At 54.9% G+C, this 27063-nt stretch overlaps 3 protein-coding genes across 6 annotated transcripts; all 3 read left to right on the top strand.

Moving 5' to 3' along the window:
• The first annotated feature begins 1783 nt into the window (after window positions 1-1783).
• FAM3A (FAM3 metabolism regulating signaling molecule A) lies at window positions 1784-10221 on the top strand. Of its 2 annotated transcripts, XM_055564699.1 has the most exons (10): window positions 1784-1973; window positions 2304-2376; window positions 4277-4384; window positions 4972-4995; window positions 7076-7199; window positions 7285-7343; window positions 7742-7792; window positions 8366-8450; window positions 8527-8653; window positions 9583-10221. In XM_055564699.1, exons 2-10 carry the CDS (start codon window positions 2364-2366, stop codon window positions 9676-9678), a joined length of 687 nt encoding a protein of 228 aa, XP_055420674.1. In that variant the 5' UTR covers window positions 1784-1973; window positions 2304-2363; the 3' UTR covers window positions 9679-10221. The 2 variants fall into 2 exon arrangements, with proteins under 2 accessions (XP_055420674.1, XP_055420675.1); XM_055564700.1 differs by lacking the exon at window positions 7742-7792.
• Window positions 10222-14583: 4362 nt separating this feature from the next.
• Window positions 14584-18575, top strand: SLC10A3 (solute carrier family 10 member 3). Of its 2 annotated transcripts, XR_008708471.1 has the most exons (3): window positions 14585-15321; window positions 16547-18425; window positions 18535-18575. XR_008708471.1 is itself a non-coding variant. In XM_055564688.1 (2 exons), exon 2 carries the CDS (start codon window positions 16685-16687, stop codon window positions 18116-18118), a length of 1434 nt encoding a protein of 477 aa, XP_055420663.1. In that variant the 5' UTR covers window positions 14584-15321; window positions 16435-16684; the 3' UTR covers window positions 18119-18351. The 2 variants fall into 2 exon arrangements, 1 of the variants encoding a protein (XP_055420663.1); XM_055564688.1 differs by lacking the exon at window positions 18535-18575 and having other exon boundaries at window positions 14584-15321; window positions 16435-18351.
• A 368-nt stretch (window positions 18576-18943) lies between these two features.
• UBL4A (ubiquitin like 4A) lies at window positions 18944-21623 on the top strand. Of its 2 annotated transcripts, XM_055564701.1 has the most exons (5): window positions 18944-19086; window positions 19240-19345; window positions 19580-19794; window positions 19902-20008; window positions 21464-21623. In XM_055564701.1, the coding sequence occupies exons 1-5, from the start codon at window positions 19039-19041 to the stop codon at window positions 21573-21575; spliced, it is 588 nt and encodes a 195-aa protein (XP_055420676.1). In that variant the 5' UTR covers window positions 18944-19038; the 3' UTR covers window positions 21576-21623. The 2 variants fall into 2 exon arrangements, with proteins under 2 accessions (XP_055420676.1, XP_055420677.1); XM_055564702.1 differs by lacking the exon at window positions 21464-21623 and having other exon boundaries at window positions 19902-20087.
• The last annotated feature ends 5440 nt before the right edge of the window (window positions 21624-27063 follow it).

Here is a 27063-nt window from a genome sequence, read left to right as displayed (position 1 = left end):
TGAAGCACAGAACACTGGGGAGGAGTCCTGGGCCTCTGGCCCTGCACCAGTGTGGTTTCCCTGGGGTTGATGAATGTGTCATTGGGCCCTCAGGAGGACTCATTAAACCAGCGTTTCCAAAATGTCTGCTCTGAGAAAGACGTAAACAGTGTCCTCTAAGCACTAGTAGTCTCCCCGCTGCCTGGTGCCTGGCTGGCAGCTCCAGAGTGGGACCAGCCACCAGCTTCATCTATTGGGCACCACAACACCCAGCATTGCAGGAAAGACCACTGAGGGAGGGCATGGTGCCCAGGGTTTGGTACTCACAGACAAGTGTTGTTGTCCAGTCAGTCATATCTGACTCTTTGCAACCCCATGGACTGCAGCATCCCAGGTTTCCCTGTCCTTCACCATCTCCCGGAGGTTGCTCAAACTCATGTCCATTGAGTCGGTGATGCCATCCAACCATCTCATCTTCTGTTGTCCCCTTCTCCTCCTGCATTCAATGTCCCAACATCAGGGTCTTTTCCAGTGAGTCAGTTCTTCACATCAGGTGGCCAAAGTAGTGGAGCTTCAGCTTCAGCATCAGTCCTTCCAATGAATATTTAGGACTAATGTCCTTTAGGATTTTCTGGTTTGATCTCCCTGCAGTCCAAGGGATTCTCAAGAGTCTTCTCCAGCACCACAGTTCAAAAGCATCAATTCTTTGGCGCTCAGCTTTTTTTATAGTCCAACTCTCACATCCATACATGACTACTGGAAAAACCATAACTTTGACTAGATGGACCTTTGCTGGCAAAGTGATGTCTCTGCTTTTTAATACTCGTCTAGGTTTGTGATAGCTTTTCTTCCAAGGAGCCAGCGTCTTTGAATTTCATAGCTGCAGTCAACATTTGCAGTGATTTTGGAGCCCAGGAAAATAAAGTCTATCGCCGTTTCCATTGTTTCCCCATCTATTTGCCATGAAGTGATGGGATCGGACGCCATGATCTTACAGATAGCAAATGGTCAGTACTACGTGATCCCAAATACTAATCGCTGACAGCTGCAGCAGGGGCCTGAAACATCACCTTGATCTTGTAGGGAGAAGGGGTGGGGGGGGGAGTGTTGTGGATGCCATTGTAGAAGTTCCTGGATGCTAACCAGAGCTCTGTCACTGCCTAGCTCTATCAACTTTCTCTGGTATTTTTGGTTCTTTCCTTAGGGAATTTTCCCATAAGTGAGGTCATTGGGTCAAAGGGCACGGATGTTTCTGTGGTTCTCACGCCGCCGGGCTGCAGACGTCCCAGACCAATGGGTTCAGGCTACAGGGTGGCCCAAGCTCTCCCAGCCCGGGGGTGGGGGGGCGGTGATCAGGGTGCCCCGGGCGGTGTCCGGGGTGCCTTCCTGAAGGAGGCTGGGGGAGCAGGCAGGAGGTAAGCGCGTGTGAGCGTGCCGCTCTCTGGACTGGCGAGCGGGGAGGCCGCTCAAGGCTGAGCCTGCTGGCTCCTGGATCATCGCATCCCGCCATTTCCCCGGACACGCCTCTGTTATTCCGTGTTACGAAAACGTACAGATTTGAACGTTGAAAGAATTTCTCATTACGCCCCGGGATCCCGCCGCCCGTTTGTAGGATTCGGATCTGAGCGCCGGGCAGGAGCGTAGCCCCGCCCTCAAAGCCTGGGAAGGCGGGGCTCTCCCCGCTGAGCGAAGTCTCAGAGGAGACGTCAGGGGCGGGACCGAGCGTGGCCCCTCCCCCCGGAGCCCGGCCCGGGGGCTCTGCAGGAGAGTGCGTCGGGGGCGGGGCAAATTCGGGCCCCTCCTACCCGGTAGCCGGCTGCCCAGAGCTAGCCGGTGACGGCGGTGGCAGCTGCGGCCGTGCTCTCGCCCCAAGTCGCCATTGCTGGGCCTCTCGAGCTGCCCCGCGCAGCTCCCTGGCCTCGCCAAGTAGAGCGAGGCGGGTGGCCTCACGACGCTGCCTTCGATCCGGCTCGCATCCCTCCCTGCAGCGTCAGGCAAGTCTCTGGCTGGCCCGGCCCGCGTCGCCGGCCTCCATGCCCGGAGAGGTGGGGGGGGTCCTCCCGCGGGAGGGACCCGCATCTGGGAGAACCACTTCCACTTCCCAGCCCCAGAGGCTCCCGGGTGCTCGATCGTGACCCGCCTGGTTCCCGCGTCCCCTCCGGTCCCAGCCGGGTTTCTCTCCACGTCCCCAAGGGGCCTGGCCAGGGACTTAGACCAGCAAATCGGCGCACCGATAACTCCCGCACCATAACTGGGGCCCACCAAGAGGTCGTCCCTGACCCCCACCCAAACCTGCTGTTCTGCTTTGTTGCCCCCCTCCCCAGAGCGCAGGGTCCCCAAAGGCTGCACCTGCTGGCTGTCCCAGCCCAACGAGAGAAGTGGACATGAGGTTGGCAGGTGGGTGGCTTCCACCGTGAAAGGGAGAGTCTTGGAAAGCAGACTCGGCTGGAGGCCCAGCTGCCCAGAGGTCTGTCTGGAAGGGCGGGGAGGGCGGGAGTTGTGGGACCACTGCGTTTGTTGGGTTTTGCAGAAACACTCATTCTATGACCTTGAGCAAATCCTTTCACTTCTGAGGACTTCAGCTCCCAACTCTTTCAGTCGTGAGAAGAGGAGTATGATAGTCTGTTTCTCCCAAACGGGGTGACTGGCCACTCTTTGGAAAAAGAGCTATGTGAGAGACGCCCCAAGGAGTGCAGCAGCTGGGTGGACAGGGAGATGTGGTGGTCTTAGACAAGAAGCTGATCAAAGTGGCCCTGGGCTCAGATGGGAACCCACTGCCAGTTCTGCTGTTGCCTGGACAGTTGAGACAAAGTGGGCTTGGGGTCCCATCAGTTTTGGGGTGGACTTCCTAGTGGAAAAGGTTGCAGCACTATGAATGTATCCCAGGGAAGCTGGCCCATGAGGAACTGGCTGGGAAGATGTGGCCTCAAGAGTTGTCAGGGCTGGGCTGGGAAAATAAGAGTCACTGCTCTGTTGAATGTCAGTTCAAGGCTGGGAGCAGAGGAGGGCACTTATACAGATAGTTGAGGCAGGAGGGGAGAGTGAGAGAAGGGTATGGACACAGGATTTGGGGATTCCCCAGTGTCATTCTGTAATGTTTTCACTTGCCGCACTGTATGAATGGAGGGATCATTTGCTGAAAGACAAAATACCAGAAGAATAGTTTGCTTATTTGGGGTAGAATAGAGAAGATGAGTTCTGTTTTAATATTTAGTTTGAGACACCTGTGAAATATCCAAATAGCAATAGTAAAGTAGCAGTTGGCTATATAGATATGGCTCAGAAGACAGGACAGAGCCAGAGATAAACATTAAGGACAAGGAGAATGGATGACATGATCCAGGAAGGGTCCATGGAAGGAGGTGAGAAGGCCATGTGAGACAGAAACCAGGACAAGCCCAGGTCTTCAGGGCAGGGTCTCAGAGGACGAGAAGGGTGAGGAGCATCCTATGGGCTTCCAGGGTGCCAGCCCAGAAGGGTTTCTGCAGGAGGGCTTCAGCCTGGAGACAATGAGGGCCCACAGGTAACCCCGGGGCGCTGACCCCAAGAAGGTCCCAGGCCGGGGGCCTTGGCGACAGGCTGTCCTACGGGGCTGATGGAGGCCCGGGCAGAGAGGAGGAGATCAGAAGACAGAGGGAGCAGGAGGGAAATCTATGCAAGGAGGGAAGAGCCAGCATATGCGATTCTGGAGGGGCCTGAGAGGAGGGGAAGGGAGCAGATGGAGGCCAGTGGCTGGCTGGGGACGTGATCCCCAAGGACTGTCCTCCTGCATCTTCAGAGGACAGGAGATGTTGACTATAGAGGACCAAGAGTGAGACAGAGTGAGCTATTCCAAGAACCCCAGCCAGGGTGGGGAGCTGGGCACCCAGCTCACAGCAGGGGAAGGGAGGCCTGCCTGGCCTTCTAAAGGGGTAAGAGCCTTCTCCTCCATCATTGCAGGAGAAAGGAGGGCAGGGTGGTGCGGACTCAAATGCATGGGTACCTCAGGGGTTAGGGGGCTCCTCTGTCAGCATGGGAGGTGGGTAAAGCCCTCTCCAGCAGGGGCTCTGAAGGCCCCTCCACAACGCCAGGGAGAACCAAGCCAAGAGCCTTCCAGGTGCAGCGGCCTTTCCTCCTTCACCCACCAGGAGCTGATCTGCCTCTTGTGCCTGGTGGGTGGCCACAGGTACCCCCCACTCCTGTTCTCCCATCCCTTCCTCCCCAGCGGATGAGGAGATCTGCTCATGAGAAGGCCTGGGGTCATCCGGGAGCTCGCTGCCCTCAGAGGTGGCCTCGCTCATGTCTGTCCTGCTTCCAGGCCCCCTTCGCATCGTGGCCCTGGTCATCACCGTGGCTGTCACCTGGATTGTAGTCAGCATCCTCCTCAGTGGCCTTGGCTTTCCTTGGATCCAGCAACTCTTCGCCAGTGAGTGTGGGACTTTCCCTCACCCTGCTACAAGGGTCGCTGGTGGCAGGCAACCGGACCTGTGGGCTGAGGCTCAGGACGGGTCTGGCAGTGGTCTGGTTTGTCTGTTTCCTCCTGGCAGGACACCAGGAGCTGTCCTCACTGGTCTGCCTCTTGGTGTCCAGCACAGCCTGACCCTTACCACCCAGTTGCTTTGGCTGGACACACCAATCCCCACTCATTAGAATCCATTCAGTTCAGTTGGAGTCACTGGGGCCTGAGTAGGGGGGCAGGGGAGCTTCGGCTGAATCTTGGGGATGATGCCCTCGTTGGTCCCTGGAGGCTTTCCACTGGGTTCTGAGATGGGGAGGGAACTCGACCCCTTCTTGCCGGGGACACCTCATCTCTAAGGACTTTTCACAAGTCCCATCTACCCTTTTCTGAAACAGAGAGCTTTGCATGTGAATGTTTAGACTTGCCCAGGAATGTATGTGCCAGGATGAGCCTGGCATAGCCCCTGGCCCCTGATCCTGGCTTGCCCTCCACGTCGACTTCCTGGTACAGGACCAGGCTGCCCTACTAACAGAAACAACTCTCTGTACCCACAGGCCAAGAGAACTCAGTGACTGCAGGTAAGGTTCCTCTCACCTCACTGCTCCTGCAGTGTACCTACCCCTCTGACCACCTTTGTGACAGCTGTGCTTGTACCCAGCCCACTAGGGTTTCTCTTCTCCATTTACCCCTCCCCATACTGTAGCCCAGGAACTGCTTGCATGCTGGGAGTCCAGAGAACAAGTTACCTCCTTCCAGAATACCTAGGGAGGCCAGGCATAGGATAGACATTGCCATTCTGAAAGGGAGGAATTGTAAGGAATAAAGAGGTCATCAGTCTCAAGCAAGTCCAAATCCCAGCAGGGCAGATCCATTCCATTTCAAAGCCTAAGAAGAATCCCTGGGCCTTTGAGGGGGTGAAGGTTGGCGGGGCTCTGGAATATAGGGGGCGATCTTACCCTCCCTTTGGGTCCAAGCCAACTGTGGCCTCTGCAACTATTGACCTGCCCTTGGAATTCTCCTTCCTCCCTTCCATCCTTTGTCTGTCTCTCTCAGTCCAGCCTGGAAATGTTCCTACTTGTATACGAGTCTCAAAAAACCTTGTTTATCTCCTTTGGAATTCATGAGGGTCTAAGCTATAGACAAGAGAGTCCTCCAGATCATTCCTGGATAACGTCATCTCTCTCTCCTGGCTTCTGCTGACACAGCTGAGTGGGTCTACAAGTCACCCGTCTAGCTCTTAACAAACAGTTGTCCAGCCACACCCTGGGTGTTGTCTCCTGAACCTGCCCTTCTCATTTTTTTTTTTTTTTGCAATATGGTTAGGCTGAGAATTTTCCAGACCTTCACATTCTGGTTCTTTCATGCTTAACTGGCCTGTCTTCCCTCCCATGTTATTGTGAGCGACAAGGAGAAATCCTCAACACTCTGCTTAGAAATCTCCAAGTTCAGCCTTCACGAGTTGTACCTTCCACAAAACACTAGAACACAATTTGGCCAAGTTCCTTGCCACTTGATGACAAGGGTGGCCTTTTGGCCAGTGTCCCAGAACACATTCCTCATTTCTGTCTGAGAGCTCACCAGAAGCACCTTTAGCATTCACATTTCTAGTGACATTCTGGGCACAGTGATGTGTGTATTCTCCATGAGGGTAGAAGCTTTCTCTACTGTTCTCCCTTCTTTCTGAGCCCTTAGCAGAATTACCTCCAATGGCTATATGTCTACTAACAGTCTCTTCAAGGCAATCTAGACCTTTTCTAAGAAGTACCTCAGAATCCTACAGCCTCTACCCATTACCCGGTTGGAAAGCCATTTCCACATTTTGGGGGATTTATTACAGTAGCACCCCACTTCCTGGTCTCAAACTCTGTATCCATTTCCTGGGGTGGCCATACCAAAGTGGCAGAAACTGGGTGGCTTAAACAGTAGAAGGATATTCTTTCTGTTCCAGAAGCTCCAAGTCTGAGATCTAGATATTGAAAGGCTACTCTCATCCAAGAGGCTCCAGGGGAGGCTCCTTCTGGCATCTTCCAGCTTCTGGTAGCCCCAGGTGGCCCCTGGCTTGTGATTTCATCCCTTCTGTCTCAGCGCCCATTTTCACATGGCCTTCTCCTCCACGTCTGTGTCTTCTGTCTTCTAAGACCACACATCATTAGATTTAAAGTGATTAGTGAAGTCGTTCAGTCGTGTCTAACTCTTCATGACCCCATGGACTGTAGCCTACCAGGCTCCTCTGTCCATGGGATTTTCCAGGCAAGGGTACTGTAGCAGGTGGCCATTTCCTTCTCCAGTCATTAGATTTAGGGCCCACCCTATTCCAGGGTGATCGCCTCTAAATGAATTATAATGTCAGTAACCCTGTTTCCACTGAAGGTCACGTTTTGAGGTCCTAGGGCTTCAGAGCCTCTTCTGTGGGAACACAATTCACCTCGTAACACACCATCCTCCTGGCGGCTCTCCTACTATCCTCTGTTCTCCCACCAGTGGCCAAAGAGCCTCCCTGAGGGTCCCTGACCTCAACCTGAGCCATGTCTCCTCCGCACGCCAGTCCCCTGGTCTGTGATCACTCATTCGTCCCTATGGGCTGGCCCTGACCACCCCCTCTCCGGTGTCCGGTGCCCCCAGGGCCAGGCCCAGGAGTCACGCTGGTTGTCCCCACAGAGCCGCGGGCAAGGAAGTACAAATGCGGTCTGCCCCAGCCGTGCCCCGAGGAGCACCTGGCCTTCCGTGTGGTCAGCGGCGCTGCCAATGTCATTGGACCCAAGATCTGCCTGGAAGACAGGATGTGAGCCTCTCGGGATGGGGGCGGGGAGGGAAGCAGGGGCTGCATGCCATTGATGGGCCATTGGAAAGCTTTGACCCGCTTCCAGGCTCATGAGCAGTGTCAAGGACAACGTGGGCCGGGGACTGAACATTGCCCTGGTGAATGGTGAGTTCCCCATGGAGCAGAGATGCAAAGCCGAGTGGCAGCCTGCCACCCTCTGTCCACATGCCCACTCCGGGAATTCCTGGGGGGCCTGGGGCGGTAGCGGGCAGTGTGTAGGAGCTGAAGGTTCCACAGAAGTGACCCGATGGACAAGAGCAGGGTAGCAGTGAAGATCTCGAACTTTCCAGGGATGGGAGGCTGCTGCCTGGGGAGCCCCCGGAGGGCCGCCAATGCCTGGCAGCCTTGGGTGTGTCCTGGCATGTGAACCAGCAGCACGGTGGTAGGCATTCACATGTTGGGGGTATTGGGGGGAGCTTTTGGAAGGGCTGCTGATCTGGGGGCTCCGGGTGGCATCACTCTGGCAGCTCCTGCAGCAGCGCCCAATTCTTCCCCCTACCCAGGGGTAAATGGAGACCTCATCGAGGCCCGCGCCTTCGACATGTGGGCGGGAGGTGAGTCAGGCTGCCACTACTACTTTCTGACTGTGGGTGGAATGACAGCTCCTTTGCCCTGAACGCTGTTCCCTCTAGGTTCCCCTGGGCAGCTCAAGCACTCCCTCGCCTTCAGAAAAGGTGGGGAGAAGGACCGGTGTACAATCAGGGCTTTGGCCCTGGCTTCTTGTTTTCTGGGCTTCCCTGGTGGCTCAGATGGTAAAGCATCTGCCTGCAATGTGGGAGACCTGGGTTCAATCCCTAGGTCGGGAAGATCCCCTGGATAAGGGAAATGGCAATCCACTCCAGTACCCTTGCCTGGAGAAATCCCATGGACGGAGGAATCTGGTGGGCGACAGTCCATGGGGTCGCAAAGAGTCGGCCATGACTGAGCAACTTCCCTTTTTCTTTCTTTCCTTACTTGTTTCCGAAACTCTTCTATTTCTTATTATCTGGTTCCTAAACTCACTTGGCGACCTGGCTTGGCATGAATCCCTGGCCCACTCCCTGCTTTAGTTTCCTTGTTTGGAGAACGGGTTGGTGAGGGAGGGGTGCTCAGAGGTGGCCAGTGCTCCATGGGACCTGTCCCCCCAGATGTCAACGACCTGCTGAAGTTCATCCGGCCGCTTCACGAAGGCACCCTAGTGTTTGTGGCTTCCTACGACGACCCAGCCACCAAGTAAGTGATGGCCGAGGCCGGCCTCAGCCTCATCCGTCTAGGGTCACAGCTCACCTCTTTTCCTTCTGTGCGTCAGGATGAATGAAGAGACTCGGAAGCTTTTCAGTGATCTGGGCAGCAAGAACGTCAAGGACCTGGCCTTTCGGGACAGCTGGGTGTTTGTGGGGGCCAAGGGTGTGCAGAATAAGAGCCCCTTTGAGCAGGTATGGACACAAAGCCTGGAACCCCCACTGCCTGGCCCAGGGCAGTCTGCCCGCCCCTCTGGCCTGCATCCTCCAAGGTCCCCTTCTGTTCATGCCACAGCCTTCCCTGAATTCTGCCCAGCACACCTGCCCCCCGCCCCACAGTGGTCCTGGCTGTGCACAAGGAGGGCAGTAACTTTGATCTTCTCTCTCTTGTCTGGATTTCCCCCTAAAGAACCTTTGAATGGCAAAGCTTTCACATGAGCAAGAGTCACAGTTAAGACACCTCCCTGCTATACATCTTCAAGATGCTTGCCAGACATCTTGTCAGTTGTTTGGTTAAGATTCCATGCTTCCACTGCCAGGGGCAAGGGGCATGGGTTCTATCCTTGGTCAGGGAACTGAGATCCCTCATGCCACGTGGTACAGCACCACCCCCACCCCCAAAAGATTCTCAGTGATGTCCCATCCCTGCCAAACCCAGGACCCCAGTTTAACCTGTACACCATGCTCCCCAGCTGCCCTCATTGGGAGGCCCCCCGCCCCCAAACCCTGCTCCCCGCAACAGGGCAAGGCAAACAGGCCATTCCAATGGTTTCTGGAAGGCTCCAGCTGCCAAAAAAGCAGCTTGACTCCCAGACAAGAAATGTCCCTTTGGGCCTCACTCTTGACACAGCTTTCATGGGCTCCCTGTGGGCGAGGTGGGGGCTGGGACACACCCCGTCCTTCCCTTCCCAGCATGGGCCAGGCCCACCAGAGTTCTGAGAACCTGACCCCCTCCAGCTGTAAGGGGACAGCTGCCGCCATCTTTAGCTGAAAACACTGAGGCACTGGCAGACGGGGCTGGGTGCCCAGAGAATGCCCGCTTGGTTGACCCCAGCCCAAGAGGATGGAGGGTCTGTCTGGCCCCGGTGGCTGAGGATGAGTACATGCCTTCTTCTACCCCACAGCACGTGAAGAATAGCAAGCACACCAATAAGTACGAAGGCTGGCCCGAGGCGCTGGAAATGGAGGGCTGCATTCCCAGGAGGCCCGCAGCCAGCTAGGCGCCAGGCTCGCAGACGAAACTGAGCAAGGCTGCGTGTGCCCAGCCCCTGACGAGGCGCCAGCACAGGGCTGAGGCCCCGACCCCACACCCAGCACGTCGGGGCTTTGAGGTGGTGACCAGCGACCAGACAGTGACCAGTAGTGGGGGCTGCCCAGCGGACCCATCGCACTTTGTGTCTGGGGGGAACCCCAAATACCTGTCTCTTCTGAAAGCTGCTCCCCTAGTCAACCCCCAGCCAGGCTAGTCCCAAGCACCTGCAGCCCCAGGTTTGGTAGTGGCTGCCTAGAAGGTTTGGGCACCGTCCAGAACCTCTGCATCACAGAGTGCCTTGCGGCTCCATGGGCCAGGCCTGTTTCCAGCATGATTTGTTGTGCTGGGCCACCTGGCCACCTCCAGGGAGGGGCGGCCACCTTGGAGCCGGGCCAGCTGTGTGCTGAAGTTGCGGCCTGATGGCAGTCTCTGGAGTGGCAGGTGGTTGCCCCTGTGGTTTGTCAGAGGGCCTGCCTTCTCCATGACCTCTTAATAAACTGGTGGCCCCCAATAGGATGAAGTGTGTTCAGCGGGGTGAGTCAGGGGTGTTGGTGTCCTGGGGGAGGGACACGTCCCCGAGGCTCAACCGACTCGCCTCCACACCCTTTGTAATGGCCTGTGTCTCCAGGGTGCATGTCATCCACAGGCCCCTCTGCCCAGTGGGCATCCCTGTAGCCTTGCCTGGAAAGCTGATTCTGGCTGCTGGAAACTGGCTGAATCCCTTGGACACAGGCCTGTAGGGATAGGAGTGGGGATTCAAATCAACCCAGGAGGCTTCCCCCTCCTGCCCCGGCTCCCTCAAGAGCTGGTGCTTCTCCCCGCAGCACTCAGCTTTAGATCCCTTTGAAATCAGGGCACGAGAGATCAAGGTAGGGAGGCTATTTGGCACTTCTCAGAGATCACAGCTCTATTTCCCTACATTGGGTGAGAACCAGCAAGAAACGATAAGGAGTTTTGCTGGAAAAGTACACAAAGTGGCACAGAAATGGCCTGGTGTCAGGAAAAGGAGGGAAGGCAGTTTGGATTTCCCAGGTAGAGGAATCAGTTGGGCACCAGCCAGGTCACATTGAGGGTACCGTGGCGGGGGGCAGTGGACGTTTGAGTCCCCCTCTAGGGGTTAAGTGCTGCCAGAGTGTGAGTGCATCATCAGAAAATGAAGGTATTTAGGGAGGCGCGGAAGAGAGAGAGAGTCCTGGGATGGCCCAGGAGGAGAGGCTGTGGCTGTGGGGCCACAATCACAGCCATAAAGGGTCAGGGAGTTGCAGACGTGAGGGCAGCCTGAATTTCTTGCCTGGGAGATGGTGATCACACGAGCTGAAGACCAGCCTGACCCCGTGCCAAGAACTTGAGATGTTTTCATTTTTACATGGACTTTGTTTTTTAGAGTTTTAGGTTCCCAGCAAAGTTGAGCAGAAAGTCCAGAGTTCCCTTATACCCAGCCTCCACTGAAACGTCATCACCACCCAAAACCCAGGGTGGACTTTGGGGTTCCCTCTTGGTGTCGTGCACTCTGTTTGACAAGTGTTCATAACAACAAGTGATGGTTGAGTCACTAAGTCATGTCTGACTCTTCCGACCCCATGGACTATAGCCTGCTAGGCTCCTCTGTCCATGGGATTCTCCAGGAAAGGATACTGGAGTGGGTTGCCATTTCCTTCTCCAGCGAATCTTTCTGACCCAGGAAATCAAACCCAGGTCTCCTGCATTGCAGGCAGATTCTTTACCAAGTGAGCTACGAGGGAAGATGCAATAACTGAGTACTTACCATTATAGTATCATCTATGTTATTCATCTTTTTTTAACCTTCTATTATGGACATTTCCAACATCCTCCAAAGTAGAGAGAATAGTCTGATGGATCTGGATGTATCCATTGGGGCTGCCACAAGGATCAACATGTGGCCAGTGAATCATCTGCATGTATTCCCTGCTCAGTCGTCACAGCAACCCCAGTGAGCAAGTGCTGCTGTGACCCCTGTTTAGAGAAGAAAAAATGGTCCCTGGTATACTTAGGAAAGCTTCCCTGGGGCTGGGAGGTTAGAAGGCAGCTAAGTAGGGCCCCACAAAGTTAGTGACTCGCCCCAAATGAAATGCACCTTAGTCAAGGGACGAACTGCAAGGCTGGGAGGTGCCTCTTATCAACCACTATGCCAGCTGACCTGACCCAGACCTTCATTGCTTATGCTGGATTCACACAGATGGAAGCAGCAGGCCAGCTTTATCCCCCACATGGCCCAACACAGGCCAGGACGCTGACAGTGGGTGGTGTGCAGCCTGCCAGACTTTCCAAAGTAGAGGGCCATCTTTTTACACCCAGTGGTCCTCCTCCACCAGGGTTTTGTCCCCCAGGCCTACCCTCAGGAGTTAAGACATCCTCAGTTACAGTTACAAGAGCCAGGGTCCCAACTCAACTGGCACATGCGAAAATAAAGCCACGATAGCAAAGGGAGGCTGAATTTTCCTGTAACAGACCCCCAATGCCTACGGGTGAGTCCAGCTCCAGTCATGTCCTCAGGGCTCTCGTATGTCGGCTCCCCTTTTTTTTTTGTATTCATGTCTTTTTCAAATGTGCTGACTTCCCAGGCAGGGGGAGCAACCCCAGCAAGAAAGAGTTCCCATCTTCCCAGTCCCTAGGGAACTACCTCTCATTGGCCCAGATTGGATTATGGGTTTATCTTTGCCTCAATCTGTGTGGCTCTGATTGGCTACTTCTGTGTCATGCACCCCAAGAGGCCAGCATTGGGGTCCTCTACATGCAAACCTGTGTACCAAGAGAGGAAGAGAGATGGCCCTCTAAAGAAAACTCAGGCACCACAACCTGTAGCTGGGCTTGTAAAAACGCCAGTTGTCACATTTCCCGGTAAATACCAAATGCATCCCATATTCATGCTTGTATAGAATATGCCTTCCATGCCTGCTTATTTATCACACAGTCTTCCTGGAGGCCCCTGCATGGAGAGCAGGAGGTAAGTCCACCTCTCAGGGTCATCACTGTGCCCTGTTAGTGGGATGGAGGTGGGTCTCCCATCTGAAGTGCCCTGATGTTCTTTTAGCTGTAACTATCATGTGTTCCATCTGTTTTCTTGGTCCAGATGACTTATTTGGAATAGATATCCTTGACTGACTCATAGAGACCTTCCTTCTTCTGGGGTAAATTATTAATCCTCGAAACTAACTACAAACATTCTTGTTTTGTTGTTGTTGTTGTTCAGTCACTAAGTCGTGTCCAACTATTTGTGACCCCATGATTTTAATTTAGCCACCCCTTTTTCCTGGAGGGAAGGCCTCCAAATTCCTTCAGATCAGACACCCCACCAGCCCCCTCTGGCTTTTCAGGGAAGGCTGGAGAGACTAACGATAATGGGGAGCAGCCTTCTAACTACATTTGTTCTCCTTGACCCCTGACACCAATTCTCATCCAGTTGGGAATATAAAAACGAAGGGTTCCTCAAGGGTGAACACATCGTTTAGGTTTTCCATCCCCAATGTTCAGCTGATCCATCCCCCTTCTCCCTCTGGCCACTTTTACCCCATCCTCAGACAATGACAGCACCACTGCTCCTTTGCAAAATTGCAGTCTTCAACCTAGCATGTGCCCTCTCACCTGTGCCAGCCTGCTTCCATCAGGACCTCTCAACCCCATTTGAGAGGGACAGTACAGACTTTCTGGGATACTAAGTCCACACACACACAAAAGGCTTATGTCTTAACTGAGACTAAAGAACAGCCTAGAGCTACAGCTCTGAATGTTTCTTGATCACTGACATAAACCCTCTTGAGTGTGCACCCCCACCATGTGTGTCTATCTGCTTACACATCACATGAATGTACTAATCTGAACTTTATAACACACATACACAAATACAGTTCTCAATAAATAAGGCTAAATTAAAATTAATAGGTTTTTATTTAGATGATTACAGTTATTATTTATTGGGAAAATAAATAAAAATAGATATGCTACAGGTCTTTTTGGACATTCTCTACGATGTGTCTTAGAAACCTTCTTGGGGCAAGAACCTGCAACTTTGGGCACCACTGGCCTCCATCACAGCCCTGACAAGAAGTTCTTCCAGAGCAGTGGGTAGCTATTGTCCCACTCCCTGACTGCGGTTGCCCAGCAACCTTTGGGACCATACAAATCTCCTTTGATTCTACACTTGTTCACTGTCTTCTCACATCCACGTTCTACACCTTCACCACCTTTTTGCCCTTCCTTATTACCATGTGTTTGCACTCCTCCGTGAAACCTTAGGACCTTGCTGGTGGCCCCAAATAGTTTTGAAATCTCCGGACCCTGCTGGTGGCCCCAAATAGTTTTGAAACGTTCAAAAATCCACTGATCTTACACAGGGTGGAAATAGGCGCTCGGTCATTGCTTGAATGTAGGAAGGTGGAACATGGCCGAGACTGGGTCCCAGAGTCTGGATCCGTCAGAGTCGGCCCTCTGGCCACAGGGCTAGCGCCCAGAGAAGGCACGTGACAGAAACCCTGATTCCCGGGTCCTACCACTAAGCAGCAGCTCCCGGGCGTCCTAGCTTGACTAAGGGCTAAGCATGCGTCCCACTGCCCCTAGAGGTCGCAGCGTGGTTGGGAAGGACTGGGGTGCCTACTGGTGCGGGTCGCCCCGGCAGCGACCACAGAAGACTGGTATACGCGTCTCACTAGCCACACGAGATAGCACGCAGCACCGACCCACCACGACCCGGAAGGCAGCCAGACCGGCGCGCGCGCGCGCAGACTCGCCGCTTCCGTGTTACGTTATATCCGGTCTAGGCCCGCCCCGACGGTGAGAGGTAAGGGGGCCGCCGTGGGGTAGGCGGGGCGGAAGCGTGGGGCGGAGGCGGAGGCGGTGCTTTGTCGGGCTCGGGGCGGAGCCCCGGCTGGCAGTGCTCGTGGGCGTCCGCCCGCCCGGCAGGCGCTGGCTCCGGCGCCGAGTTTCCGGGCTGCCGAGGCAGGTGAGAGCCTCAGGCCGGAAGGGCGGGCGGAAGGCGGCTTCTGGCTCCGGCCAGTTTCCTCCCTCGCTTGCTGTGGCGGCCGGGCGCCGCGGAGAAGGCTCGCCGCCGGGCGTTCGTGCAGCCGCGGGGACCGGGAGTGGCGTGAGGGATCCCGGGGCCGCCCGGGCGTATCGCCGGCCTGCCGGCTGCAGGGCGCTCCTCCCCCTCTCCCTCCCCAATTTCTGCCCGAGCTCTGATCTGCCCTGTCCAGCTACTTCCGGACTCCCAGGTAGGGAGGAGCCCCGGGTCAGCACTGCCAACTGCACCGACACCGAACACTCGGCCAGTGTGGGAAAACCTACTGACCCGGGGTTCCCTCCCTCGTCTTGGGGCGTATCTGCCCAAACTCTCCTGGCACCTAAAGAAGAAATGGTGGGATCTGGGCCAGATCCCCCACACAGTGACTCACAGCCACCAGTGGTACTGGAACGACGGGGTGCACGGCCATTCACCTCCTCTGCCTTCTGAACTGGTTCACACCAGACCGGTGGCTTCAGTCCCAGGTGCCTTCGTTTCTTCCCTGTGAGTCCCCTCCACTGTACTTCTCCTGCTCCCTCTGGTTTTCCTGCCTCCCTCTTCAGCGGTGGGACCCAAGGCTGAATCAAGGCCTCCAGGGTAAGTAACCCAAATGCCAAGCCAGGAGAGGCTATGGCATCCCAGGGTGGTAGAGGATGACTTTCCCAGGGATGAGCCTTCTGCTGAACCAGCCCTCCACCACCTACTTCCACTGCTCCCCAGTCTCAAATGAGACTATCCCCGATAGGATCTAGAGACACAGGGGCCTCTTCCAAGACTCGGACAATGCCAGGCATGAGTCAGTCAACAGTAAGGATGAAGAATTACTGTGTCCTCATCTTGGTTGCCCCAGTTCCTGCAGGACAGTAGGGTGTGGGCTGCCCAAATTGAGAAGTGGAAAGAGGCAAACGTCCTTCTTTCCCCTTGAGGCAGCCCATCCCTCTAGAAACACTCCTCAAGGGTAGTTCTAGGCTCTGGTAGGGGTCCACGTGGGCATGAGAGGAGTCCCTGAACTCTGAGCAGAGCTTCTCAGATGGCACAGTGGCTCTAGGAGCTCCAATTTTGGGCCTGCCAGGGGAGTGAGAGCTCTGACAGAAAGGGGAGAAACCTCTCAGTAGACACATGGGCCTATCTGATCCCTTTCTGCTGCCCCTTCTGGCAACTTCCCTGGGGAGAGGGGGACCTGCTTCCTCCCAGAACCTACATCTTGCCCCTGTCAGCAGGTAGGTAGGCCAGATGGCCACACACAGCACCACCATTCACATGGCAGTGGTGAACACCGGCACATGGGGCCTTTGGCCCCGGGGTCACCTGCTGCCCACACCACTTTGCCGGCTGCTCTCTGCTGGTCAGATGACACTCAGATGCCGTGAGCTGGCCTGCTGTCATTGGACCTGCTTCCTGGGCATCCCTGGGCTGTCCTGCAGAGATTTCCTCCTGGTTGTGGTACTGCCGCAACTGTGCCTCAAAGCAAGTGCGGCACAGGCTAGTGGTGACAAGATTGGGGCTGTCTCTCCCTGGTGGCTGATCATGGCTGATCCCCTGGTGTCAGGCCATCTCTGAATTGTGGAAATCAGCCCAAATCAGCAGGCTGAAGGCAAAGTCCTACCTGTCGCTGGCCCTTCGGGGGAAGCTTGAGGCAGTTGTGACTGGGGAAGGGATACGCGAATGGCACTCAAGGGCCAGCACTAGGCATTCCCTTTCCATCCCCAGGCTTGCAGCAAGGGACCCTGCTGAGTCTCCCATCAGTGGGCTTCTCGGTCATGCTCCTGGGCTCACAGCTGCTCATCCTCAACAGCCACCACCATGTCCCTTCTCTTCTCAGAAAGAGCTCTACCATCAAGAAAGGCAGCCCAGCACCAGACCTCGCCCATGGACCCTTCTCAGGACCAGCCAACAGCACCAGCAAGGCTGGTCTCCTAAGCCACAGAGGGCCTGTGCACCCCACCCTTGGGAAGGAGCCATGGTGTTTAGGAGTGGTGAAGGCCACTCCCTGCAGTGGCCTGGCCCAGAAGGGGGCACTGGTTGCACGGGCCCCCAAAGCATGCTCAGAGCCACCCTGCTGCTTGTCAGCCTGCTGTGGGGGGCCCGGGGAACAGCCAGTGCCAGTCTCAGCCCAGCTCTGGGCCATCCCATGCCCCTGACCAGGGGCCGCTATCTGAGCATTGGAGATGGCTCTGTGATGGAGTTTGAGTTCCCAGAAGAGAGCGAGGGCATCATTGTGATCACAAGCCAGTACCCAGGCCAGGGCAATGGGACGGGACCCAGCCCCATGCTGAGGGTCACCTCCCTGGACCCAGAGGTGCTGACCATCAAGAATGTGAGTTCTATAGCCTTGGGCAGCGGCGGCAGCTTCGTGGTAAGCATCCGCTCGGGCCTGCCTGGGATAGCCCCACTCCACATCCAGCTCACGGACCCCCGCGAGGCCCCGCCCAGGCTGATCGAGGAACGGAGAGATTTCTGCATCAAGGTCTCACCAGCTGAAGATACCCCCATCACCCTTGGCACTGACCTAGTCCACTTCTCAGAGAACCCAATCCTCTACTTGCTCCTGCCTCTTATCTTCGTCAATAAGTGTTCATTTGGGTGCAAAGTGGAGCTCGAGGTGCTGAAGGGGCTCTTGCAGAACCCCCAGCCCATGCTGCTCGGCCTTCTGGGCCAGTTTCTAGTCATGCCCTTCTATGCTTTTCTGATGGCTAAGGTCTTCATGCTGCCCAAGGCCTTGGCTCTGGGCCTCATCATCACTTGCTCGTCGCCCGGCGGCGGGGGGAGCTACCTCTTCAGCCTCCTCCTTGGAGGGGACGTCACTCTGGCCATCTCTATGACTTTCATCTCAACGGTGGCTGCCACTGGCTTCCTGCCGCTGTCCTCAGCCATCTACAGTCGCCTGCTCAGCATCCATGAAACACTCCATGTGCCCTTTTCCAAGATCCTGGGGACCCTGCTGTTCATTGCCATCCCCATTGCAGCAGGCGTGGTAATCAAGTCCAAGCTCCCCAAGTTCTCGCAGCTGCTGCTGCATGTCATCAAGCCCTTCAGCTTTGTGCTGCTCCTGGGTGGTCTCTTCCTGGCCTACCGCATGGGGATCTTCATCCTGGCAGGCGTCAGGCTGCCCATCGTGTTGGTGGGCTTCACGGTGCCCCTGGTCGGCCTCCTAGTGGGCTACGGCCTGGCCACATGCCTGAAGCTGCCAGTGGCGCAGCGGCGGACTGTCAGCATCGAGGTTGGGGTGCAGAACAGCCTGCTGGCCTTGGCCATGCTGCAGCTGTCCCTCCGCCGCCTCCAGGCTGACTACGCCTCCCAGGCCCCTTTCCTTGTGGCACTTAGCGGCACCTCGGAGATGCTGGCCTTAGTAATTGGCCACTTTATCTATAGCAGCGTGTGCGCCATTCCCTGAGGCCCCCTGGGTCAAGCTTTCACCAGGCACCCCTAGCCCCCAACCTCCACCAACTGTCCCCACCATTCTTGTGTACCAAAGGCCTTTAGTTCTCATGCACTATGCACTCAGAAAAAAAAACCCAGGCTTATTTTTTTTACTCGTTTTTTATTCTCCAGCTTTCAGTGCCAAAGAGGCCATGCTGAATTCTGTAGACGGGCACTGCCCAGAAAATATATTTCAATAAAACAGAAGCAAGCTTGGGTCCCTTGCTGTCTTTGCCCTCTGAGGCCTGCGGGTCGGGGAAGGAAAGCTGTGATGTGGCTAGGTAGGCGTGGGCCAGGGTGGAGGGCTGGCTTGGGCGACAGAGTGACCTCTGGCCAGATTTAGCCCTCCTCGCCCCTGCATTGCCTCTGAGAGCTGTGTATCTGTTCTAGAAGGAGCAGTTGGAAGGACAGAGGCCTGACTCCCCCGCCAGATCCCAAGCTCAGTTGCTTTTCCACAGGTGGACTAAAAAGGAGGCCGGCGGGTGGTGAAGCGAGCTCGGCAGGGCCAGGCCTTCTGCGGGCTCCTGAGAGGCAGGGGATGGAACGGGCATCAGCGTTGACCTGCTCTGCCCGCGGGCGGTGGCGCGCGAACTCCCGGCCCGCCGTCTCCCAGGGCCCAGCTCCTCAACTCCTTCGAGCGGGCCCGACTCGTCCCTCCACCTTTTTCCCCTCTCCGCGGGCTTCCGGGTTCCGTCGCCCCGGGGTCCGCGGAGGACAGTCCAGGTTATGGGGGGAGGGGCCTGCGATTCCGCGGGGAGGGACCGCGACGCCGGGCGCGCCCCTCGCGAGGCTTCCGGCGGCGGCGGGCGGTTCCGGCGCGCGCCCGGGGCGGCGGCGCGCGGCGGCGGGCCGTTGGGGTGCGCGCCGGCCCGAGTGGACGCCTCGGCGGCCGCCATGCAGCTGACGGTGAAGGCACTCCAGGGCCGCGAGTGCAGCCTTCAGGTAGCATCGCTGGGCTGGGTTGCGCGGTCAGCCCCGCGGGTGCGGGATCGAGCCGCGGGCGGGGACGGACCCGGCGGGTTGGCCACCTCGGGAGAGCCGCCCTCCGCGCGGGCCGCGGCCTCACCCCCCGCCCACCTTTCTCGGCCGGGACAGGTGTCGGAGGACGAGCTGGTGTCCACGCTGAAACATCTGGTCTCCGAGAAGCTGAACATCCCGGTCCGCCAGCAGCGGCTGCTGTTCAAGGGCAAGGCCCTGGCAGGTAAGCAGGGAGAGGGGACTCCGGGGGAGACCCGCGGGAAGCCAGGGGATGGGGCATCCAGCCCAGGCCCGGGCAGCAGTGTAGGTGGAGGGGGATCTGGCTAGGTGACCCCCCACCCCCACCCCGGGAGGCCACCGCAGCGCTTCGCCTGGGCTCCCCGAGGCCTCGCAGCACCGTGGGCAGTGCGACCGTGGGCCACAGCTCCATCAGTTTCTCTCTCTCTCTCTCTGACAGATGGGAAAAGACTCTCCGATTACAGCATCGGGCCGAATTCCAAGCTCAACCTAGTGGTCAAACCTCTGGAGAAGGTGTTGCTGGAAGAAAGCACCGCGCGGAAATCGGCCGAGGCCCCGGCCCCACCGCCCGCCGCCTGGACGCTCATTTCCAGAGTTCTGGCCCAGCACTTCAGCGCCGCCGATGCCAGCAGAGTCCTGGATCAACTCCAGAGGGTGAGAAGCGTGGCCCAGGACCTCTGCGTCCTGCCCACCTGCCTCTGTCCCAGCGGGCCCCCCGCCCCAAGCCACACCCCTGAATCCTTCTGGCTTTCTCTCTTCAGGATTATGAGCGGTCCCTGAGCCGCCTGACGCTGGATGACATTGAACGCTTGGCTGGCCGCTTCCTGCACCCCGAAGCGACTGAAGCTATGGAGAAGGGGTTCTCCAAGTAGGATTCTCGGAGTGTGGGGAGGAGCCTGGCCAGGCCACAAGCTGCATGTAGCATTAAATGTCTTCTTGTATTGCAACTTGGCTCATAATACTGCCTGGCGGGTACCCGGGTACCTGTATCTGGCTCATGTTAGGTGCCAGGCCCCACTCATTGGCTCCCACATGTTGCACAAAAGGTGAGACAGCCGAGGCTCCTAGCGGGCAAGGCAAGGAGCCAGATTCTGAGTCCAGCCAGCTTCCAGAAGTGCTTCAGGGTGAGAGGGAGAAGAGGGTCGTTCAAATGGGTTCTGAGGGGTGGCCATGGACATTCCAGGTTTAGCCCACTGAGGAGAAACCCTCGAGCAATACCTTTTCCAGGCCTGGAAGGGGAAGCAGCTAGCCCCTGATGCCCAATCCTGTCACCTCATCCTTGGCAGGTCCGGCATTGGCAAGAGGTCAGGTGACAGCCAGCCTTGGGCCCCCTTAGCAGCTGCAACCAGTATGCACTCAAAGGGAAGGCGGGCTGGGGAGTCTAGGATGTCACCCGGCTCTGAGGAGTGACCTTAGGCAAGTCCTTGTGCTGCGTTGGTCCCCAGCCTTCAACTCTGCCCAGTGAGGGCTGCTCCTGAGACTCTCTCAGTTTCCTTTAGCTCCAAAGCCTGGGGTCAGGAGTCTGTAGGCATCCTACCCCTGTGTCCCAGATACAAACTGAGGCCAAATGCTGAGTGAAGGCCAAGCGTGGCCCAGAGACGGAGTGTCCTGGCCCTTAGTGTCACAGCTTTTCTCTGGGCACCCCCTTCTGCTTGTCTCCTCCAGACAGAAGTGGTCCATGACCTTTAGAGATGACAGGTGACGGTCTCGAGGTGACTCGAGCAGGCCCCTGACCCTTTGCCCATCCTCTGCCACATGTGGACAGGGCCTCCCACTGTGCACACCACTCACTGTCTGAGAGGGAACCTGGGTGGGGGCAGAAGCTGGTGGGTGGGCCGTAGAGATCATCTAGGCACCTGCTCCTTGGAGGAGGGCATCTGGGCCACCCTCTGGCCTGAGCCTCATGGGGTAAGTGCTGGGTCCCCAGGTCAGGAGGACGGACAGTGGCTCGAGGGCCAAAGGCTTTGAAGAGCAGGTGGAAGTCCGTGGTTCCACCCAGGAGCTGGGCATGCACTGCCGCAGTGCCCATGTGATAGACTTCCCTACGCTCTCATTTCTTTGCAGTCAGGAAATTTTATATTGACCTTTTCAGTCACACTAGAGGTGCATGTGAGACTTTAACCTGAAAGGAACTCTATTAGCTGAACTGCTTTTGGTTTCCCCATCATTGATTTAACCATTACAGGATATTGGTTTAAGCAATAAAGGAAAGGTATTGGTTTGCGAATTGGAATTGGTTTGTAAAAGTCCAGGGGTATTGGCAGCAGATAAACGATTTCCCCAAATACCCAGTTTCTTCCTACCTCCCCTCTGCACTCTGCAGTGTCTGCTTCATCCCAGGCCTCTACCTCAGGATCAGAAGATGGCTGCCTGCAGCTTCCACCGAACCCCTCGGTCACAGCCAGCATGGAGCACCTTCCCGTCCTCTAGCGTAGCTTCCTCCTCAGCTGCCCCAACAAATAAACGTTGTCCCTTTTGGATGCTCAGAACTCGGTGCCTCCATCATTTTGTCAGGGGCTTGGGTGGGCTGTGGAAGGGAGAGGGCAACTCTCAGGAAGGCCGGGTCCTCAGGGAGGGCTGATGCAGTCTTGTCAACAGACACAAGAGACAGCTGGTGAGTCTTGTGTGCCTCCCGACTGGGCAGTGACGACCCTGTGGTGGCTAGGAGCCATCTGCTGGGTGCAGGAAGTCATCGAGGAACTCAGGCTGCCCATGGAGACAGGAGTGGCATCTCCTGGGTGTATAGCAAGTGCCTTGCTGACAGGACCAACGGGCCAATTCCGCAGCCCTGTGCAGCTTTCCACGACATTCCGGAGGGCCTGCGGACACAATGTCCCAGACACTGCAAGGATGCATGAAATTACTTCCCAGAGATCATGACTGAAGAAAGGGGAGAGCACTGGACCTGGGGGGGACTTCACCAACTGGAGACACTGCAGAGGCCAAGGCACCTCCGCAGACGCAAGGCCACAGGGAGAGCTTGGTGTCAGAGGCCAGGAAGGCCCTTCCAGCCAGGGTGCAGAGTGTCTAGTGCTGCCAAGAAGCAAAAGAGAGGGCAGCCTCCTCTCAAGCTAACAAGAAGGTCATTGGCGATGTTTTAGGGCAAGAAGCCGCTGCATGGTGGAGAGGAGGAAAGGTCTTGCCAGTGACTGGAGACCCCCAGTTCCAGAAGCTTGTCTGGGCAGGAGTGTGTAGCTACAGGGGTGGAGGGGGGAGACAGGGAAGAGGTGCTGGGATGAGAGATGGGAGGCCCAGGTGGGAAGGGGCCACGGAGGCTCTGGTCTAGGCCTTGTGCCATTGCTAGAGGATAGAATGGCCACGGGCTGTGCCCTGCCTTTTTCCTTAGTTTCTGGGAGGGGGGGTGGCCCCATGTACCCTGCAGGCTCCAAATGCTGCAATATCTTTCCACAGGGGCTGGAATGTTTATGGCCAGCACTGTGCCCCTGGAGCCAAGTGTCTGCCCCAGAGGTGGGCACTGACCCACCACATTACCCCCCATCCCCTGGCCTGAGACCACTCTCTCCTCCTCATGGAGGGGCCTTGAAACAGCCCCACTAGGAGATGGCAGGGCGAGTGAAACGTCCAGCTGAAGTGGCCACAGACAGCAACGGTCTGGCACCTGGAATAAGATGCCTGTGGTGCCACTTGCCATGGCCACACTGACAGAGGGGCAGGCTCAGAGGAAAGCAGTGTTTCCTTTGGGGTGGGGCTCGCTGAGCTGGAAAACACCCAGGCAAAGATCAGCTGTGTGCACAATTTGCTGGCACCTTGCTTTCCATGCAGGCCTGGAAAAAAGCCAGCCTTACCAAGTCCAGTAGGTCTGACAAGTGCTGCTCAGGATGGGTCAGGCCCTGCCAGCAGGAGGTGCGAAGGCCATGGCAGCCTCTGTGCTCTGGGTCTTGGAAAGCCTGCAGGAGAGATGCTCACTCCTGTCCCCCTGTCCCCCTCCAGGGCCCAGCCAGAGCGGCCTCCCGGAGCTACTGGGGACCTGCCCCGGGCCACCTCTTCTGCCTGCCCTCTCCAACTTTTCCTTCTACTTCCCCTAGCTCTGGGCTTCCCTGATAGTTCAATTGGTAAAGGATCCGCCTGCAATGCAGGAGACCCCGGTTCAGTTCTTAGATCGGGAAGATCCGCTGGAGAAGGGACAGGCTATGCACTCCAGTATTCTTGGGCTTCCCTGGTGGCTCAGCTGGGAAAGAATGTGCCCAAGGTGAAAGGCAACACCACTAGGTCAGGCTTTTGATGACAGGAAGTGGGAGGCCACCTTCGCCTCTCCTAACTCTCCCTTGTCCACGGGCCATCAGGCAGCAATGCTTTTGGAAAAGTCCAGGACACTGGCCTCATAGTAAGTCCCAGGATCTGGATTTGCCTCCTTCCTTGCTGGTTAGATTCAGCTTAGGCCTTCTGAGGAGACCGGCCACACAGGGCAGGCTGTGTCCCTCCCCACGCAGTGTGAGGGAGGCTCAGTGTGATCAGTTTCTCCCTGGTAAAGCTGCCTTCTCCCTTCCTAACATACAAGTTATCTGGGTGATACCTTGAGACCCAGGGACTTTCTCTTTCCCAACAACCTTCATCTCATGGTCTTACCACCCAAGGATGCTCCCCATTTGGATCAGTTCAACTGGATGAATTGCACTGGTGGCTGCAAAATGGTGATTTTTTCTACAATTATTAATTGGCATTTCTCTACAAAGAGCTTTCCCTTGTCCCTGCTGTCTTTTCTTAGTTGTGATGGTGGACACTTTTTTTATTCAACAACTTAGAATCTAAGTTGTCTAAGTGTCATTTTGAGGACAGTTTTTACTGCATTGTAGCATGCATACAGTAATGGGCATAAATCATCAACATACAGCTCAACAGAATTTCAAAGTGAATACACCCATGTGTGCATCCCCTCCAGATTGAAATATATACGTAACGTCTGCCTATATATTACCTTCCCTGGTGCCTCCTCTCCAAAAGGTTTAATAATCTTTTGGGTGCTGAAATTGTTCTAGCTTTGGTTCTTTCCAGTTGGCTCCCACGTCTCTTTCACATGCCCCATCCTTTTCCTTTTCAAACATATCCTTCCTTTCTGACACTACAAGGTGCTCCAGGCTCCTCTTGTATTTTTCCCTGACCCATACCTAGAATCTTCCATTTCTCCAAGGAGCTCTGGTTCCTTTTAGTGGAGACTGGTGTTGAGAACCAAGTTCTGGGTACAGGGAACATTCTTTGCTACTGGAGTGTCATTGCTTCTAGACTCTCACTGGACAAAACTAGGCAATCTATTTTTTTTAAGAATTGGAGAAGCTCTATACAGTCAACAAAAACAAGACTGGGAGCTGACTGTGGCTCAGATCATGAACTCCTTATTGCCAAATTCAGACTGAAATTGAAGAAAGTAGGGAAAACCAGTAGACCATTCAGGTATGACCTAAATCAAATCCCTTATGATTATACGGTGGAAGTGAGAAATAGATATAAGGGACTAGATCTGAATAGACAGAGTGCCTGATGAACTATGGAATGAGGTTCATGACATTGTACAGGAGACAGGGATCAAGACCATCCCCATGGAAAAGAAATGCAGAAAAGCAAAATGGCTGTCTGGGGAGGCCTTACAAATAGCTGTGAAAAGAAGAGAAGTGAAAAGCAAAGGAGAAAAGGAAAAATATAAGCATCTGAATGCAGAGTTCCAAAGAATAGCAAGAAAAGATAAGAAAGCCTTCCTCAGTGATCAATGCAAAGAAATAGAGGAAAACAACAGAATGGGAAAGACTAGAGATCTCTTCAAGAAAATTAGAGATACCAAGGGAACATTTCCTGCAAAGATGGGCTCGATAAAGGACAGAAATGGTATGGACCTAACAGAAGCAGAAGATATTAAGAAGAGGTGACTAGAATACACAGAAGAACTGTACAAAAAAGATCTTCACGACCCAGATAATCATGATGGTGTGATCACTCACCTAGAGCCAGATATCCTGGAATGTGAAGTCCAGTGGGCCTTAGAAAGCATCACTACGAACAAAGCTAGTGGAGGTGATGGAATTCCAGTTGAGCTATTTCAAATCCTAAAAGATGATGCTGTGAAAGTGCTGCACTCAATATGCCAGCAAATTTGGAAAACTCATCAGTGGCCACAGGACTGGAAAAGGTCAGTTTTCATTCCAATCCCAAAGAAAGGCAATGCTAAAGAATGCTCAAAATACCACACAATTGCACTCATCTCACACGCTTGTAAAGTAATGCTCAAAATTCTCCAAGCCAGGCTTCAGCAATACATGAACCGTGAACTTCCAGATGTTCAAGCTGGTTTTAGAAAAGGCAGAGGAATCAGAGAGCAAATTGCCAACATCTGCTGGATCATCAAAAAAGCAAGAGCGTTCCAGAAAAACATCTATTTCTGCTTTATTGACTATGCCAAAGCCTTTGACTGTGTGGATCACAATAAACTGTGGAAAATTCTGAAAGAGATGGGAATACCAGACCACCTGACCTGCCTCTTGAGAAATCTGTATGCAGGTCAGGAAGCAACAGTTAGAACTGGACATGGAACAACAGACTTGTTCCAAATAAAAAAAGGAGTATGTTAAGGCTGTATATTGTCACCCTACTTATTTAACTTATATGCAGAGTACATCATGAGAAACGCTGGGCTGGAAGAAACACAAGCTGGAATCAAGATTTCCGGGAGAAATATCAATAACCTCAGATATGCAGATGATACCACCCTTATGGCAGAACATGAAGAGGAACTAAAAAGCCTCTTGATGAAGGTGAATGTGAAGAGTGAAAAAGTTGGCTTAAAACTCAACATTCAGAAAACGAAGATCATGGCATCTGGTCCCATCACTTCATGGGAAATAGATGGGGAAACAGTGGAAACAGTGTCAGACTTTATTTTTCTGGGCTCCAAAATCACTGCAGATGGTGACTGCAGCCATGAAATTAAAAGACGCTTACTCCTTGGAAGAAAAGTTATGACCAACCTAGATAGCATATTGAAAAGCAGAGACATTACTTTGCCAACAAAGGTCCGTCTAGTCAAGGCTATGGTTTTTCCTGTGGTCATGTATGGATGTGAGAGTTGGACTGTGAAGAAAGCTGAGCGCCGAAGAATTGATGCTTTTGAACCATGATGTTGAAGAAGACTCTTGAGAGTCCCTTGGACTGCAAGGAGATCCAACCAGTCCATTCTGAAGATCAGCCCTGGGATTTCTTTGGAAGGAGTGATGCTAAAGCTAAAACTCCAGTACTTTGGCCACCTCATGCGAAGAGTTGACTCACCGGAAAAGACTCTGATGCTGGGAGGGATTAGGGGCAGGAGGAGAAGGGGACGACAGAGGATGAGATGGCTGGATGGCATCACTGACTCGATGGACATGAGTCTGAGTGAACTCCGGGAGTTGGTGATGGACAGGGAGGCCTGGCGTGCTGCGATTCAGGGGGTCGCAAAGAGTTGGACACGACTGAGCGACTGAATTGAACTGAACTGAACTGAGGACTATTGTATGAATGAACCACAAGTGATTTCACCAACTCCATCCTGATGGACATATGTGTTTTGTCCAGTTGTTTTTTTCTTTTTTAAAATTTTGGCCTGTGCTGGGTCTTTGTTGCTCCACGTGGGCTTTCTCTAGTTGCAGTGCAAGGCTTTCTCATCACCGTGGCTTTTCTTGTTGTGGAGCATGGGTTCTAGGGTGTGTGGGCTTCAGTAGTTGTGGCACAGGGGCTCAGTAGTTGTGGAGAATGGGCTTAGTTGCCCCACAGCATGTGAAATCTTCTTATACCAGGGATCGAACCCATGTCCCCTGCATTGGCAGGTGGATTCTTAACCACTGGACCACCAGGGAAGTCCAATGGACATGGACACCAAGTCCATGTCCAATAGTTTTCTATTACTATTTATATTATGCTAAGTAACAAAGGATGAGGTGG

This window comes from Bubalus kerabau, chromosome X, assembly GCF_029407905.1.
Source record: "Bubalus kerabau isolate K-KA32 ecotype Philippines breed swamp buffalo chromosome X, PCC_UOA_SB_1v2, whole genome shotgun sequence".
Taxonomy (NCBI): domain Eukaryota; kingdom Metazoa; phylum Chordata; class Mammalia; order Artiodactyla; family Bovidae; genus Bubalus; species Bubalus kerabau.
The sequence above is the reverse complement of the archived record's forward strand: the minus strand, read 5'-3'. Positions and strand labels throughout refer to the sequence as shown.